The sequence below is a fragment of the Varroa jacobsoni genome, unplaced genomic scaffold (genome assembly GCF_002532875.2).
Source record: "Varroa jacobsoni isolate VJ856 unplaced genomic scaffold, vjacob_1.0 scaffold_1443, whole genome shotgun sequence".
NCBI lineage: Eukaryota > Metazoa > Arthropoda > Arachnida > Mesostigmata > Varroidae > Varroa > Varroa jacobsoni.
Window position 1 is genome coordinate 14,681 of NW_019214345.1, and position 15,637 is coordinate 30,317.

General features: G+C 37.3%; 1 protein-coding gene across 8 annotated transcripts; it reads right to left on the minus strand.

Annotated features, from left to right (window-relative positions):
• Nucleotides 1-884: 884 nt before the first annotated feature.
• On the minus strand, nt 885-15,626 carry LOC111270074 (signal peptide peptidase-like 2C). 8 transcript variants are annotated; one of them, XM_086972354.1, is made up of 12 exons: nt 15,326-15,626; nt 14,268-14,384; nt 9,849-9,982; nt 8,744-8,953; nt 7,659-7,854; nt 4,688-4,827; nt 3,734-3,854; nt 3,294-3,442; nt 2,535-2,767; nt 1,955-2,138; nt 1,526-1,676; nt 885-960 (listed from the first exon to the last, which is right to left on the minus strand). In XM_086972354.1, exons 2-12 carry the CDS (start codon nt 14,332-14,334, stop codon nt 908-910), a joined length of 1,638 nt encoding a protein of 545 aa, XP_086828480.1. In that variant the 5' UTR covers nt 14,335-14,384; nt 15,326-15,626; the 3' UTR covers nt 885-907. The 8 variants fall into 8 exon arrangements, with proteins under 8 accessions (XP_086828480.1, XP_086828479.1, XP_022705815.1 ...); XM_086972353.1 differs by lacking the exon at nt 14,268-14,384 and having other exon boundaries at nt 9,849-10,164; XM_022850080.2 differs by lacking the exon at nt 15,326-15,626 and having other exon boundaries at nt 14,268-14,862.
• Between the last annotated feature and the right edge of the window lie 11 nt (nt 15,627-15,637).

Consider the following 15,637-nt stretch of genomic DNA (forward strand, 5'->3'; position numbering starts at 1 on the left):
CAGCAACGATAAGCGCGAAACTAAAACTCACCAACTTTATTGGACCGGTTGAAAAGATTTTGAAAATATTATTGAAGTTGTACCGGCTATGATAGGTGAATTACTTACTCCAGTCCCTACGAACGTTTATAATAAAATGTTCGAAAAAGTAACCCTTCATGCTCTGTAAAATCTAGAGAGAGTGCTAATATTATCCTGAAAGGATTACCGTAGAAAGGTTTATCCAACTAAGTTGAACGGCTCTGCCGGATAAAAATGCATTTTCAATCTCAAACCTTACAGAAACGTAGGAAACACAATCATCGTAAGTCTTGCGGAGACAGTTCACTTTACGGTGTTGTCTTGCCCAACTTCAGATTGCCACTTTTTTTAGTTCAATGCAAAACCTGTCACGAGCGGTTCTTAATAAGCCTATGGTGGCTCTGTTTATCGAATGAGTCGCAAGTACCGTCAGTAGGGGGTGTTTGAGCTACTTGATAAATGAGAAAAGGTCCTTGATGATGACTGCAATTGTTGAGGTCTGTATACTGCTTTACAACATCGAGTTAGGCGTTAGTTAACGTGGCCGAGAACGTAGGCAATACTATAATCGAAAAAATGTCGATTGTAGTATTACCTATGCGCTGGATATAAAAACAGTAAACTAATTAGTCAAGTTCATATATCGAAAACATGACTGCGAATAGTAATACAACAAAGGTCTCCGAGATATTTTCACTAGATTATTGCTTTTAGTTATATACGTAGCTAAATGCCAAGTTGCGCCGCTAGAACGGTAATGCTTCATTCAATGAAGCTATTACTAGGCCAGATACGTGCCCATTTTTTAATCAGGAGGATAAAAATATTATTATTAAGGCATTTAAAGAGAAGAGCCCCGTAATCCATGTATCATACTGCATAAATTTTATTTTTTTTCTGAAACTTTTTTGTTCCCGAGAAAATCTCCAGTCCAGACTTCTGAAATTAAGAGGCAAAACGCACCCGGCTCAGAATTAAAGCTGTAATTATTCGGTAAAAGTATTTCAATATAAAACTGAATGTCCTCCTCCTGAATGCATATATGAAAAAGGATGTTTTCGAACCATCAAAAACCGGTAGCCTATGTGTACAATGCAATCTTCTTATTATCGTCAAATACAATTTTGCCGTGCCGCAAACATACAGAAATTAAACATCGAAAGTCTTCCCAGTTATTCTCACGTAGGTCACAGTATTGTATATATGGAGCCAATCAAAAGCTAAAGGCTTGTCGAATACCTAGTAGCTAGCCACCTTTGTTAATACTGGGCATCTCTATCGAAATTATGTACTCCCACCATAATAATGTATATAACATGCAGGCCTTAACATACATTTCGAGCAAAAATATAGGCCGAATTAGTGGTCTGCGCTTGCGCGCAATGATTCATTGACCAAACCATAAAAATACTCCACTAATAGTGTAACCAGCATCTTCGCTGAACACATATTATTTATCAATATCCTCCTGGTACTATGAGAGCTATAGGTGTAGCTTACTGACCGTGCCAAACCCGACTGATCAGAGCCGCTGGAATGAGTATGATGAATAATGAAGGTATTATGTAGACTAGAGCCGGTTGTGGTATATTCATTATTTCCTTGGCCACCAGTGACAATACGTGAAATCGAAGCAAAAAACAGAATAAAAAAAGCTTAATTTTTTATAAACATGCATGCAAATCTTGACCCGAATGGTGACTTTCGTAAGGTGTATTTTTATTCAGAGAGTGGTTATAGTTCTGTATTGAGTGGCAAGCAGAACCGAAGAACATCCAGATTTGAGGCAGTTATTTTTTGTCTGGATCCAGGTGTTTCGCCGTAATTTGCCTTACTATGCATTTTTGTTTTACTAGCTGCAGACTTGTGTTATGTGGCGTCCTGTGTGGGGTTCACAATAGATGACATGAGCATGTAGTATGCGGTCGCTTACCTTGACGCCGTATGTCACGAGGAGGCCGAGAACATACGCTGCCATTGCCAAATAGGTGAACTTAAGCCAGTGTTCTCGGCGACACATCGCATCGAAGGCTCCAAAATAGGCTACAACAAAACCGGGTATAATAAAATCGCCCATACCGATAAAGCCCTGAAGTGGCCCTGTACACTCTGGATAGCTGTACACTCAAAAAAGGCAAGTATCTAAATGTAGAACGTCATTACATAGAGTTAAATTGAACTAATTCCATACAAGCCATCAATAGTGTATATTTAGAATATTTTCTTTTAATAAATCTGATCACACATGAACCGGTCACAATTTAATGGAGAACGTTATTTAGACACTGTATGTTACACTAAATATACACACGTTGAAAATACATATCATTAAGGGACATTATTCGAGTTTGTTCAACGTGTTGTTGTCTTCAAATAAGCTATTATCGTGGCAGTGCAAAGGTAAAATTTGCTTTCATATCTTGATTTTTGGTTATCTACAGACTCGAATGGTCATCTTTGTCTTGCCTAAACCTGATTCAAACGGCAAAACAGGCTTTTTTTGTCAAACTTACTTTGCTCCATAGGTAAAGGGTGGCATTTGTAGAACCATCGGCATCTGTTCGCCATTAGTGCCCCTTGCCACAGCCTCCATGACGCTCTTACCGTCGTACGTGAATAGTGGTGTCACGTAAACCATAAAGAAATCATATAGGGCAAGGAGTACGGCAATCACGACGGCTACAGACAGCGAGGGTAGTCGAACGAGACTTATGAGCCATATACACATAGTAGAACCCATGAAGTTCTGCAGTTAAAGTAAACGCAAGAATGAAAATTCCACCAGCTGTGCGAGAAAACCAGATCTTGATACAACAATTAGCGCATGACCTCCGAACGAATTATTTTCACCACTCTCACACCGCATGCACGAATACAACTTTTGCTCAAAAGTGTCAATGGTGACAACTTACTACCAACTTACTTGACAGCACTAAAAAATTTCACGCATAAAAACAAAAATCATAATAATAAACTTATTTTTATAGCATAACTTGAAACTCTCCTTTCCATAGTGAGCTCGAAATCTATTAGGTTCGTTTACGATATTTCGCCATGTTGACTAAGGAACGTTGCCTTTGTGTTCTGTGTAATGTTATTAAACAAGCTACAATCTTCATGGACCTTTTAGCCTATATATGTATATATTGACTTGAACGAAGAAAGCGTTTCTTCGATTGCGTTAATCGCTGCAAATAGAGAAGACGATGATTGTTGCGTACGAAGTACTACTGCGAATTATAATAGCCTGTTATTTCAAAGAGAATACGTACATGCAGAAGCCATATTTGGGTGTACTTGGTTCGGTGAATATACCAGACAATCGCCGACGTAACTGGCACGGCAAGAAACAGAAGACGAATTGGATTACCCCGGCTAATGCAGGGTAATGGTACGTTTCGATTACCGGGAATGTAAGGGACTTTAACCGAAAAACGAATTAGTCACGATTTTATTTCTCTATGTTAAAATGTCGTTAGTTTTATTGGACGTATTGTCTATCCCTTCCTTAATTTGTAATGGTATTCAACGGTAATCATCAAATAATCATGATAACTACTGTAAGCAGAAAGTAACGATTGTGCAAAGTTGCTCGGATCCGTTTGCTTGCTTCCCCGTTTTTTTTATGATATCTGCTAAAATAATTTGCAAAATTTTTTTTACGGAAATACGTTACGAAATACTAAATTGCTTGTTACCACGCCGATGTTACCAGTAACGATTAACGGTCCCAATAAATCGTCAAACGCCATAATGAACAAAATAGGAAAGCCGAGGTTGAGTATTGTAAGTGTCCAATTGAAATAGTACAGCACCAGCAGCATCAGGCAGATCTATGAAGAAAAACAAAACGACCGAAGGAGAGGAAGCAAATGTAAGATTAACTATCGCGCAGACCAATCGTATAATACGCGGGTTCGAATCTTTTGAAGTTACGTTTCTGAATGCGCGTAGGAAAACCAATAACGATAGTCTTGCAGATGATTGGCTCTGTAACTTAAGTTCGAGCATACCAGATATGAGCAGTCCTCTGCCTATCTCATTCCTCTGCTTTGGTTTGAGCAACACTCTTAGGTACCGTTAAAGTAAACTATTTTTTTGCGGGCCAAACGTGAGCCTCAACCCATAAAAAATGACCTTTACCTCAGCTCGGTTCAACTGGCCCCATTTCTGCCGAAGCTACCTGTTACTATGCCTCACCTCAAACTAACCTGGATTTTCGCTTTATACTAACCTTACCACTAGCGGTCGATCTAATCGTTTGCGAACTTTTTTCAGAAGCTCATATGTAAATATTGTTACATATTGAACTTAATGGCATCGAGACAACATCGAAAAAAAAACGCTAACTTTCATTGGTCATTTCGATCGGGCACGGTTGGGTTAGATTTATGAAAAAGGGCGGTCAGTAGATTTACTGTTGATAATACGACGAGACACCTCGCACCGGTTGTAGTATTGTACTATTATCCGAGACGCAAAACATAGTCATTGCTATGCCTTAGATAACTGCAGCAACAAATCATATCAAATAAGATCATAGTGTAACGTATATTATCTATAAGGCAAAGTGAGCAGTTCGTATGTGATTACTCCATTCCAAGAAATGAATGGCTTCTTAATTGTACTCTGCTATTCCGTTCTAACGTTTCCCTATGGTACTCACTTGCTGCAGTGTTACTAGGACGTAACCTAAGTTCATATGAAGCATAACGCCTTCCCATCTGCCCAAAAGTCGAATAATTTCTGACTTTTCCATCGACCTTTGGCGTTCCTCTTGCCGGTGTTGCACGTAATAAAATTCGCCTTGCCGCAATTGAAGTATTTATTAATACATATCCGTATATATTCAGTAATTGTGTTATATAATATCAAACGTCAAATTTGGTTTATAGTGTACAGTTTAGTTGGCAGCCAAAGATAAAAAAAGGTATAGATACCACTATCTTGGTACCATTTTTCACCGATTTCGTTTTACCTTATGTGGCTAATACTGTTTCAATTAGACGATCCTACTGATGCAAATGTAAACCGGGAATTAAATTATGGCTTAATATAAAGTTTTGGACACGAAAAATTATCATATATTATTTTTTCAAACATAAAGAAAAACCGCTTCAGATAGTCTTGCATCACTCTTTGCTAGCACTGAAGACATTCACTATTTTCAATGATTAATTTTACCATTCTGAAAGCTGTTTCGGGACCTATTAAGCTGCACATACTGTATCAAAAGCTTCCATATTCCACCGTAGCGATTGCCACTAGCCTAGAACGGGGCCAATTATATATCTAAAGCTTGAAACGAAAAGTAGATATTTATTGTCCTACACATCGTCACCGTTTACCTTCAGCCTGTTCAAACTGTACTGTAATATATTTACAGTAGGTAGTACCTAAGTAGATCATAGGTATATATTACCTATGATCTACTTAGGTACATCGAAATAGCCCCAGTTTAGATCTTTGCCAGGCGAGCTGTCCTGAATGATGTGGCGTAGGAGACGCATAACTGCTTGCCACTCCGTTGGGCGGGGTTCGTATCGTCGAATAATGGGAGCGGATGGGCGAGTGGGTCGCTCCTCCGCAGACGATTTACTTACAATGTGTTCTGCTGCAATTCAATATTGAAAAAAACTAAAATTCTAAGTGGTCTTAATTATCGCTATTAGCCACCGATATCAGCTTTTTCCACCCTGTGGGACGTTACAATGACGCACCTATTGACTTCTTGTCGCTACAAGGGGCCGTTTTGCAGCACCAATACAATCAACCGGCATTGTGGTGGTGCTGTAACTAATGTAAATGTCTGTACATTACATTATACAAATTTTGTACTTTCATGTATCGTGCATGAAAGGTTTGCGAACGAAAATCAGCGCAATTTTTCCAGGTCGGTTTCTACATATATTCTGAATTTCCAACTTCCAGGCGATTTAATAAGATAATATATTTAATAAAATAAAAAGTTCACTACACATCTAGTCCAGAAATTGGCTAAAAAGATTGCGAACAGTGTTTATAGCTGAAATGGGTCTAAGTAGCGCGAAAATATCTTTCATCTTCTGGGACGTCTTTATGTGACTGACAATTTAACACAGTTTTTCGAAAACTTTGCAGTATGGGCACTCTGCAATTCGATTAAAGTGACAAAAAATATAGGCAACCTTAGGCTTTTCGTACAAAAGAGCCAAGGTCCACTTCTGCTACCGCAGAAACTACAACAACAAGATTTACCTTTTGGAAAACAAGTACGACTATATATATAAAGTTTTTTATAAACTTTATATATATAGTTTTATACTTTCGATGTGTAGGCTTGATCTGATGATTAAATACATTGCTGACGACACGTGTAAGAAGAACTAATTTTATGCGTACAGTTTAGAGAATCTCGATGCCTCTAATATAAACAAAAGGAAGAATTTTAAGCTATTGCCCCGTGACTAGCTGTGAGTTGACAGCGCCTGTGAATTCGTGTCGGACAATTCATTGTAAATTTCGTGCACTTTTTTTTTCCTAGTTCTGCGAAGTTAGCGCAAATTTTTATCTCTAACAATAGCCCTTGTACTTATATTGACATCGGATATAGTACAGTGTCTTTTCTAGAAAACAGCGGTGGAAAATTTTTCCGAAAAAATTAACCGTTTCGCGTTGATTATTTGCTTGGAAAGCCGGGCATTTAGATAAAATGTCAAAAGGCGGGACACTAAGTAGGATTGCATCCGAACTATAAAGTTAACTATAGCGGGCTAACGATAGTAGTGTATACCAATAAAATAAAAAAACATCCACATCGGAACGAAATAGCCTAAACCTAGGTTGAGACCAAACAGGTTTGAATTCGATTCACACATTTCATTTCCCCTTTTCAATCAAGGTGATAGAATAGTAAGATGGGGTCCTGGATCTATACATAACGAAATATATGTGCAAATATCAAATAATTCAGTATTTGAGCTTTGGTTTTTATACACCATAAACTTGGGCTGATTTTGGCCATATAAATCTTTGATCTCCTATGATAAGGGCTATGTAAAGACCGGCAACAAATCGACAATATTAAAAAGACGTGCAATTAAGCGCTGTAGGGTGAACTTAAACATACGATTGCGTCGAACTAACTAGCTACACACGCTTTTTCCACATATTACAACCTACGAGAAAGATGATTTTCACGGTGCACTGACATAGCCCCATTTCTGACTAGAGTTATACTTCTATAAATTGGAAATTGCAACTTTCTTAGAAAGTTATAATAATTTCCAATTTAATATTTTGATATTTTTTGAAACATGCTTTCAGAATCTGGTGGTCAAACTTAGTACACAAAAACATTAACATATAATTTTCCGTCGGAAAGCGAGCATGCAGTCTTGCGTAAGTCGTTCTCAGTATTAAATTGCTATGGTTATATGAGATCCTTCATGATAAGCTCTTTATCTCTGGACAAATAGTCTATTTGTCACTTTCAAGATGTGGAACCGTAGTTACGCTCTTTAACAACTCAATACAACCCAGATTGCTTTTTGTTCCAAGGATGAAGTTTTCGGGTCAGTATTTGCACTGCCCCTACATTCTGCCCCAGAGTACTATTCCTATTCAATTAGAATCTTCAGAGTCATCGAATCACTTACGGTCGGCTTTGAGGTACATTTTTGCACTGCCAATACCAAGGATGAGCAAAGCTATAACGCAGAAATACATTAGAGCTAATGTCTGGCTCGCAGCCGTTTGCGCTACTACTTGCACTTCCACGAAGCCCTCTGGATGAGTTGCGTTTTTCGAAAGCAGATCCAATGATGGACCATGTAGCGGATTGTATATTCGAATCTAAAAAACGCAGACACATTTTAATGCTTAATTAGGACAAGAACTTTCGATCTTATGTCGTCGTGCTTTGACTACACGAAATACATAAGGTCGTTTAGTATACAATGCAAGACACGTTAATTTCAAACTTTATTTTAGTAGGATCAAGTATGATTTTATAATTGTATTTTGTTGTTGTTTTTTTATGAGTCCTAGTTTTTCGATTACGGCTAAAGTGTACTCCTAACAAATGGTGACTATGGTGAACTAGCTATGATTTACACATCTATGACTACTAAACAAAGCTAAGCAACTCCTACTGCACGACTACGCACTCAGGAATTGCGGTATTTATTTGTAAATATTTGGTATTGTAGGCTCTCTGGAATTACGGCAGAACATTATCTTTCTTAATTTCAGCAGCTTAATATAAAAGTTGTTCAAACCTCGACTTCGTTCAAATTCTTTTTGTCAATTTCATATATCTTCGTATACCATACGCTTACAACAGCGGAACAAGAAAGTACCAACTTATATTGAAAATAGAGATACTACGCTTACAAACAAGCGTATCATTTACTAATCGAATTATGTTGAACAATCTCAAAGACATGACCAAGTGGTATAACTACCAAGAGAACGTATCGAGCGCGCAAAAAAAAACATGCCTGTTTAAACCGATAAGGGTTACGAACGAAAATATGCCGTTTATAGAATAGAACATTTTCCATGTAAAATAAAATTGACCTTTAACTATTTAGATGATGTCATGGTCAAGTTAATGTCATGTTAACTCGATATAATGCGATAAATAAGTGTGGATTTGCAAACATTACGTGAACGTCTCATCTAAAGAGAGCTCATGAGAACCTGGTAATATCTACTACTGAGTACCAAAAACACTACATACAGGGTTTAGCCTTAGAATATCAGTTCCCTTGTCGACCGAAGACAGCCAGGCGAATTCTGCTAATAAACTCTTACGTAGAACATTCGCAAGCGGTAGAAATGAAACAACCGAATCTGCATCCGTCTTATAGAGTATTAGCAGACTTTTCTTGCGACTTGTCGAAGTCGAGGCAGATTCGAGAAACACACGAAGATCTGTCCAGTTTTGAAGCTAAAAATAATCACCCTGAGCTAGACAGTGAATTTCTGTTCAACATAGCAATAATCATAATAATGATATTATTCTTAAAATAGTTTAGTAATAGAATTAATAAATATACAATATTAGTGTCTTAGAAATTGATGTTTCTACTTTTCCCTTGCGATGAGGTAGAAGCTGGTAAATCCAGGGAATTGCCACTAGAAACTGCCATATAATACAGCGTGCATAACATCTCTGGATAGTTAAAAAAAGCCTCTTAACAAAGGAGTTTCCATCCTACATCTATTTCTTTTCATGTCTAGCAAGAGGACGCAGATTACTGTAATAAAAAGCGAATTTAATTGTGCAACATTTTTGCAACAGCTTTTTATTTGTACATTTAATACCTTTACAACATCTGAGGACAGTGTCGATATTGTTACAACATTGTTACAATACTAGATCATATGATTATATAGTTTGCGTATCTACTGCTGCCTTTACAAGCATGGAATCAAATGAGTCTTGGCTTATTATCTATATATGTGCCTTGCAGTTATCCTTATTGGTTTGTATTTAAAACAAATAATCTGCATAATTTGCTCTAAAACAACAAGCGTTCATTTAAATGATTCACTACTATGATACGTTCTAGTAATGTGAAGACAGCTTTAGGTTTTGCCGTATTTTATAATTCGGTATAGATCACATGTTTTCAGATTAAATATTAATGTATTTTCATATTTACAATACAGTCTTTACATATATCCCTATTTAGTAACCATAACATTTCTCGTACATGGAAGTAAATAGCATTATAAGGGGAAGTCAGAGAGGTGAGCCATTTTATGCCGTTATTGTTTGGTTAAATATTGAGAAGTTGTAAACAAGCAATAGCCAGTATCCATACAGATGTAATACTAACCACATAAACCGGTACAGTGCCAGAGGGCACTCGACGACGATTATCTTCGACACATAGAACCCCTTTTTTTGACGGGATAATTATCACGCCTTGATGTAAGCCGGTTGGCGCCGCCACAGTTGCTGTTCCGCGTACTACACAAAGACATAACAGAAAAAAACCAACTTGACACATCGTTTCCCTACTGGTACTAGGAAACTGTATCCACATCGGTAATACATAAATCTGTCATGCTATTAATCGAGACGATAACTTAGTGAAGCTGGCGTAAACACGTTTTGCGTGCCGAAGTTCAGTAACACCTGTAATTGGTGAACTAAATACCAAGAATAAGGGCGGTTTCTGTTAGAGAGGTGGCTCCACGATGCTGTTAATAACGAACCGCATCGGCACGAACGCTCGTTAAATACGAGGTTTTGGAATTAATCCTTGATCCCGCTAAACTGACTTTGATAAATTCTGTTTAATTTAGGACAGGGCGAACGCTTTCAGATCCGAATCTTCTCGAAAAGGCTTTTACATGGAGCCTAACGCGAGAGACAGGTATAATCATATCCACCCACAGTTACTTGACAGACGCGAGCTTTCAAAAATTCTTTTTCATATCAATATATGTAGACTGCAAATTATTACATACAGAACCACGTAAAAATTTTACTTAATCGGCTGCAAGCTCAGGCGTTCCGGATCTAGCTAGCTGCTTTGTTGGTTACTAATACCTGCACAAGAAGAAGAATTCTGTACAAGATGTAGCGAACCCTGCAAACGGTAAATATATTTATGCAGTTGATACGCGTTGTATGCCACGTATGCGTATCCTTGTTTTAAAGATTTGGCAAATTTGAGGGCTGCCCGTACAAGCTGATTCAATATAACATTATCAAAAGACAAACCACAGAACGAATGCAAGGCCCTATATATACAAGTACTATAAATAAGATTTACTTAACACTAAAGTGTAGCAAAACTAATATAGTAGATGAAGATACAAATCCAGAGTTGAAAAGAAACTAAAGATTATAATTAAAAATTCGCTTGCAGTTAATCTCTTCGAACTACAAGCTTACTATTCTTTGTAACTCGAAATCATTTTCCTTCTTGCTTGGTTCATTGTTAGCCTACTTTTACCATATTCTGTATTTTACTCATACATTCTATTTGCACTCGTCTTGAGAAAGCATCCGAGATAGAATTATTGAAGTTGCAACGATATAAGCTGAACACCGAAGCTCACATAAACCACATACAAAAAATAAGTTTATTTACTTGTAACAGTCAGAAAAGCAAACAGTACGTTCTGATATAGCTTCAAGTGCTCGTTGATTTACCTAGTTAACCTAGTTCCACTGCTGTTCTGGCTAGACATACGAATCAGAGCCACCCACTTTCGACTCTGCGTTCCTCAAAATATCCGGCATGTTGATTTGCCTTATAGGAAATCAGCCGCATTTATAGTACCATAGGCATTTGTTTATCTTAAATATCTTTCGCCACAGCCTCCACGACGCTCCTGCCATCGTGAGTAATCGTTATTCGTACGAAAATAATGACGGAATTATAGACGCCTAGCAGAATTGCAAATACGACAACAATAAGGCAGCCGCGTAATGCTTATAAGCCAATATACATAATGAAGTTTCGCGGTGATAGAACACGCAACAGCAAAGAACGCCCAGCTTACAGGGAACACCCTCGTGGTTTATTATGAAAACATACCAATTCATAAACGAGTAACTACTTAGATTTGCTTTAACTAAGAGTATGTAATTTTTGCACAAATTTTTTGTAACAATTAAAAATAATCAGATAGCACGGGCAGGTGGGGAATTGGGAGTATGTATCTCTAAGTGATGTCAACAGTGGTAACGACACGCGTTCACCATACAGACAAACAAGTGTGTTTGCAAGCAGTGTGATAAGTGCTTCCGACAGTGCGAAGCTTCCTACATAAAAATCAAGGTCAGGAAATATAGACACGATACATTAATATTTGTATGCTAATAGGCAATGTAGCCTTTTTCGCAATATTCATTAGCAACATTGGATTTATATTGATGATTTTAATAGAAGATCTATAATTATATTATATATTAGATTAAAGCTGTCGGCATCTGCACATTACGGTTACCAGGTAAATACATTTAACTTCAATACAGTCAGAAATTAAATTGTGATCACTATTATCTGCCATTACTCTAATAATTCTTCATTATAAAACAAATAACCCTTTCACTGTGTAATTGGTCCAATCAAGAGTTCTCGTTACAGCTTAGGTTTATATACGATAATAATCAAACCCACAAGAGCTTATCCTGTCCAGCCTTTGACTGCTGTGTTTTTATTTATATTCGTTGCTGTTTTTTTAACATAGTATATGATAAAAACCTATGTTAAGTTTAACTGTGCACTTACTGGCAACATTACTGTAACTGGCAATAGTATCGGCATAATAAAAAGGACAAACAAAATGTCTGTGCGTCATTCTGCAGTGATTCATTAACAAATAGTAGATTAATGAAGCCTTTGGTGACTAACGTTTCCAATAGAGTGTCAAACGCGAAGGCGAATGTTAAAGAGGAACTGAGCTTAAATACTATCATTATCCAATTGAAAGAGTACAGCACTAGAAGCATCAGACAGGTCTACAGAAAAGAAACAGCAATACCGGCAGTAGTAATGGAACGAGTTTGCGCCATGATTACGAACTCCCATTAACGATTCCAATATACAGTCCACCATATATGTGTTAGCTTTCTTAGCGAGGAAGATAACAGTTTCGCTCTAAAGAGCTCCATGCCACCTTCCTCATTATAAATGGCACTCAGAAGGGGAGCCAACACCTTTAATAAGCAATATTTGCCTCAAGTCTGCGTGAATCTTGCAAAACCTCTCAAATCAAACGCAAGAGTCAACTAGGGCAGCGCCCTGGTCGATCTAAAAGGTACTAGGACCCGGTATTTTTTTACTCTGTTATCTTCCTCTCTAAGAAAGCTAACACATATAAGGTGGACTGCGTATTGGAATCGTTAATGGGAGTTCGCAATCATGGAGCAAACTCGTTCCATTACTACTGCCGGTATTGCTGTTTCTTTTCTGTAGACCTGTCTAATGCTTCTAGTGCTGTACTGTTTCAGTTAGATAATGATTTGAATCCTGTTCTTATAGCTAAGCTACCTAGTAAAACAAGAACATTTAAAATAAACACCAAAGCATTTAGAGATAAAGCAAAGGAAGCATTGTTACAAATCTTCGAGAAGGCACAAACCGCAATTTAGAGACTCGAAACCTATTCTGAAGATATGCAAACAAAAGGCTCCATTTCAAATATAAGATTGAAATCATCCAAACAGATAGACAGTTGATAAAGAATGATTCTAAAATAGAATAGTGACCATATTTCAAGAACTTTGACGAAAAATATAATAAGTAAATAGCTTAAAGTCGTAACGTAACCACTTATACGGCAAGCAAAAGATCGTCGATCCGATAAATCATACGTTTTCATCCTTATCCTTGATACAAGCTTGAAATTAACAACCAATATCAGTTTATCATGTAAATCTCTACGCTAAGTTAATCGTTTTTCATGAAAACGAAAATTCACATCAATTTTCCTTAGGTGCCTGATAAAATAATTATAACATTTCGTCCTGCAAGCTTTTCTTTACCTAGACGTTGATATTTATGATTTCACATGAATTGTTAAGCTATTTTGAATTGAGTGAATTGTGGCCGAAAAAATCTTAGACCTATAAGATGTTTATCTACGAATAGAGGTTCCGAACACATGTGATCATATTGATCACGTGGAGTTCTGCAAACGCACTTCTGGAACTGGCCAAAAGGTAATCGACAGAAAGTATAAACACCCGCCTGTAATACATTACTTCAACAGTGTGACTTTTTTTTGTTCAGACGATATTTCCTAAACAAATATGTAGAACCTTGTTTGTGCACGAAGACTGCTCTAGTCTTTCGAAGTTACTGATGGACTGTCATTAAAACAAAGCCTGCGTTCATCCATAGTGGAAATGTACCCTAAGAGTCTCAAGCTTGGATGATTTCCATTTTTATTTGCTTGTTGCGGTTTGCCATCCGTCGCTGAATGCTCACGAATCTACTTAGTCATAATTAAGGTGTAATTATAAACGAAAAATGATAGAATTTTCTTTAAAGGGCCAGTAAAACAATTACCATTCGGTAAAAATAAATTATTCTTTTATCCACAACCAAAGATAGAAATCCTGTCATTATGAAATGCAAATGTATCTCACGGAGTTTCCTTTTCGTAGTGCAATAGAATTAAGTGTTTAACAATCGGCCTATTCGTAATTTAGAGTGCCAACTTATTACCACTACATCAAACAACGAGATACAGCTTATTTGTCTTAGAATTCTGCGGCATAAAAGAGCACGTACCTGTTATCGTCCAAAGGGTCTGTCTAGATTCGATATATCTTCCGCTTCGAACAGCCTTACTAGACATAACGACGAAGTTGTCACTAGTCACGCGTCAGGCGCTTTAGTGAAGTATAACTGTACAAATCAGCTTTAAGTAGTAACGAAATACTAACGAGCCTATCGAATCACATTGGTTCATTGTTTATGGTACATGCTGAAGAAATTACTGGAAAGGTGCGCGAGGGCAGTACTTCTCTCAACTGTAGCACCCCCTAGATCTCGAGCCATCTGAGTTACACTTTAAGCTAATTTGAAATTAGTGTCTTCAAGGCACAAAATACCATTTTGACCATTTCTTCGGTGCGTGCCTATTCTATCATATATGACACATAAATTTCAGGCATATAAAATGCATAAGAGAATCGTGACCAAGTTTACACATAGATTGCATACAATAATAGACACAGGAAGAAACCGGGGAATATTATATAAAGATAGGCTTTCATAGCGGACAGCGCCTCCCTAATTTTAATAAAAAAAGTTGAGGTGGTCACACACGCACAGCGTCAAACCAAAATGCTTGCATCGAGCCTAAATTGCTGTCATGTTTTCATGTAAGGCCTCATGGTTTACACGAAGGAAGTTATGGTATCGATTTTGATAACGTGAAAAAACGTGGACGCATTGTGCTTACGAGTCAGTGCCCAGTCATAGGGAAGTTTACAATACTTGAGAAAAGGTTGACCTCTTTTTAATGATACACGCAAGTGTGGATCTACTAGGTTTCACTCGAAAGTATCCACCTAACTGATACTGGAGTTGATTTGACCATGAAACTTGGATGGGAACCACAGTCATAGTTTTCATTCGACTTTTTATAAAGTACTTTTTATAAAGTACTAGGTAGATCAGCCGCTGTTAAGCTTACTACAGACCGACGAAGTAAATAAAACGCTTTTAGCGTAGAATATTACGCATTCGAATTTAGGCTATGCATGTAAACAAAAGCGAATGCTACATTGTGTCTGCAATATTTTTCCTCGATTTAACGTTTAACTGTTTGTTCTCATACTCACAAAAATATACTGCATTCTTAAGTGTAATTTGTCAACAAACGTGTAAATTATCTTGATCTCCATGACAAACAGTCAAAGGTCTATGGCAGTTGGCATCATAGTAATATGATAACGTATGGTAGGTAAGCAGTACGATAGATACCTTCCGTAATGTGTGTGCGTGAGGCGAATATTGAATTCTAGTTAGGGTTAAATGCATCGTTTTCGTTTAGGTATCACCTCATTATAATACATTTAAAATCCTTTTCAGTTCGCATACATCCTGTCGGCGGTAGGTGCTTGTCATAAATTTCGCAGTAAACATTTTTGAAT

What these genes read in the sequence shown, in the direction of transcription:
- LOC111270074 (XM_086972353.1), bottom strand. Translation starts at nt 10,058, where the DNA reads ATGTGGATACAGTTTCCTAGTACCAGTAGGGAAACGATGTGTCAAGTT. An exon ending in AATGTACCTCAAAGCCGACC is followed by an intron (nt 4,828 to 7,658) that starts GTAAGTGATTCG and finishes AATTGCGGCAAG; the next exon opens with GCGAATTTTATTACGTGCAA. An exon ending in CCCTTTACCTATGGAGCAAA is followed by an intron (nt 2,139 to 2,534) that starts GTAAGTTTGACA and finishes TTGAGTGTACAG; the next exon opens with CTATCCAGAGTGTACAGGGC.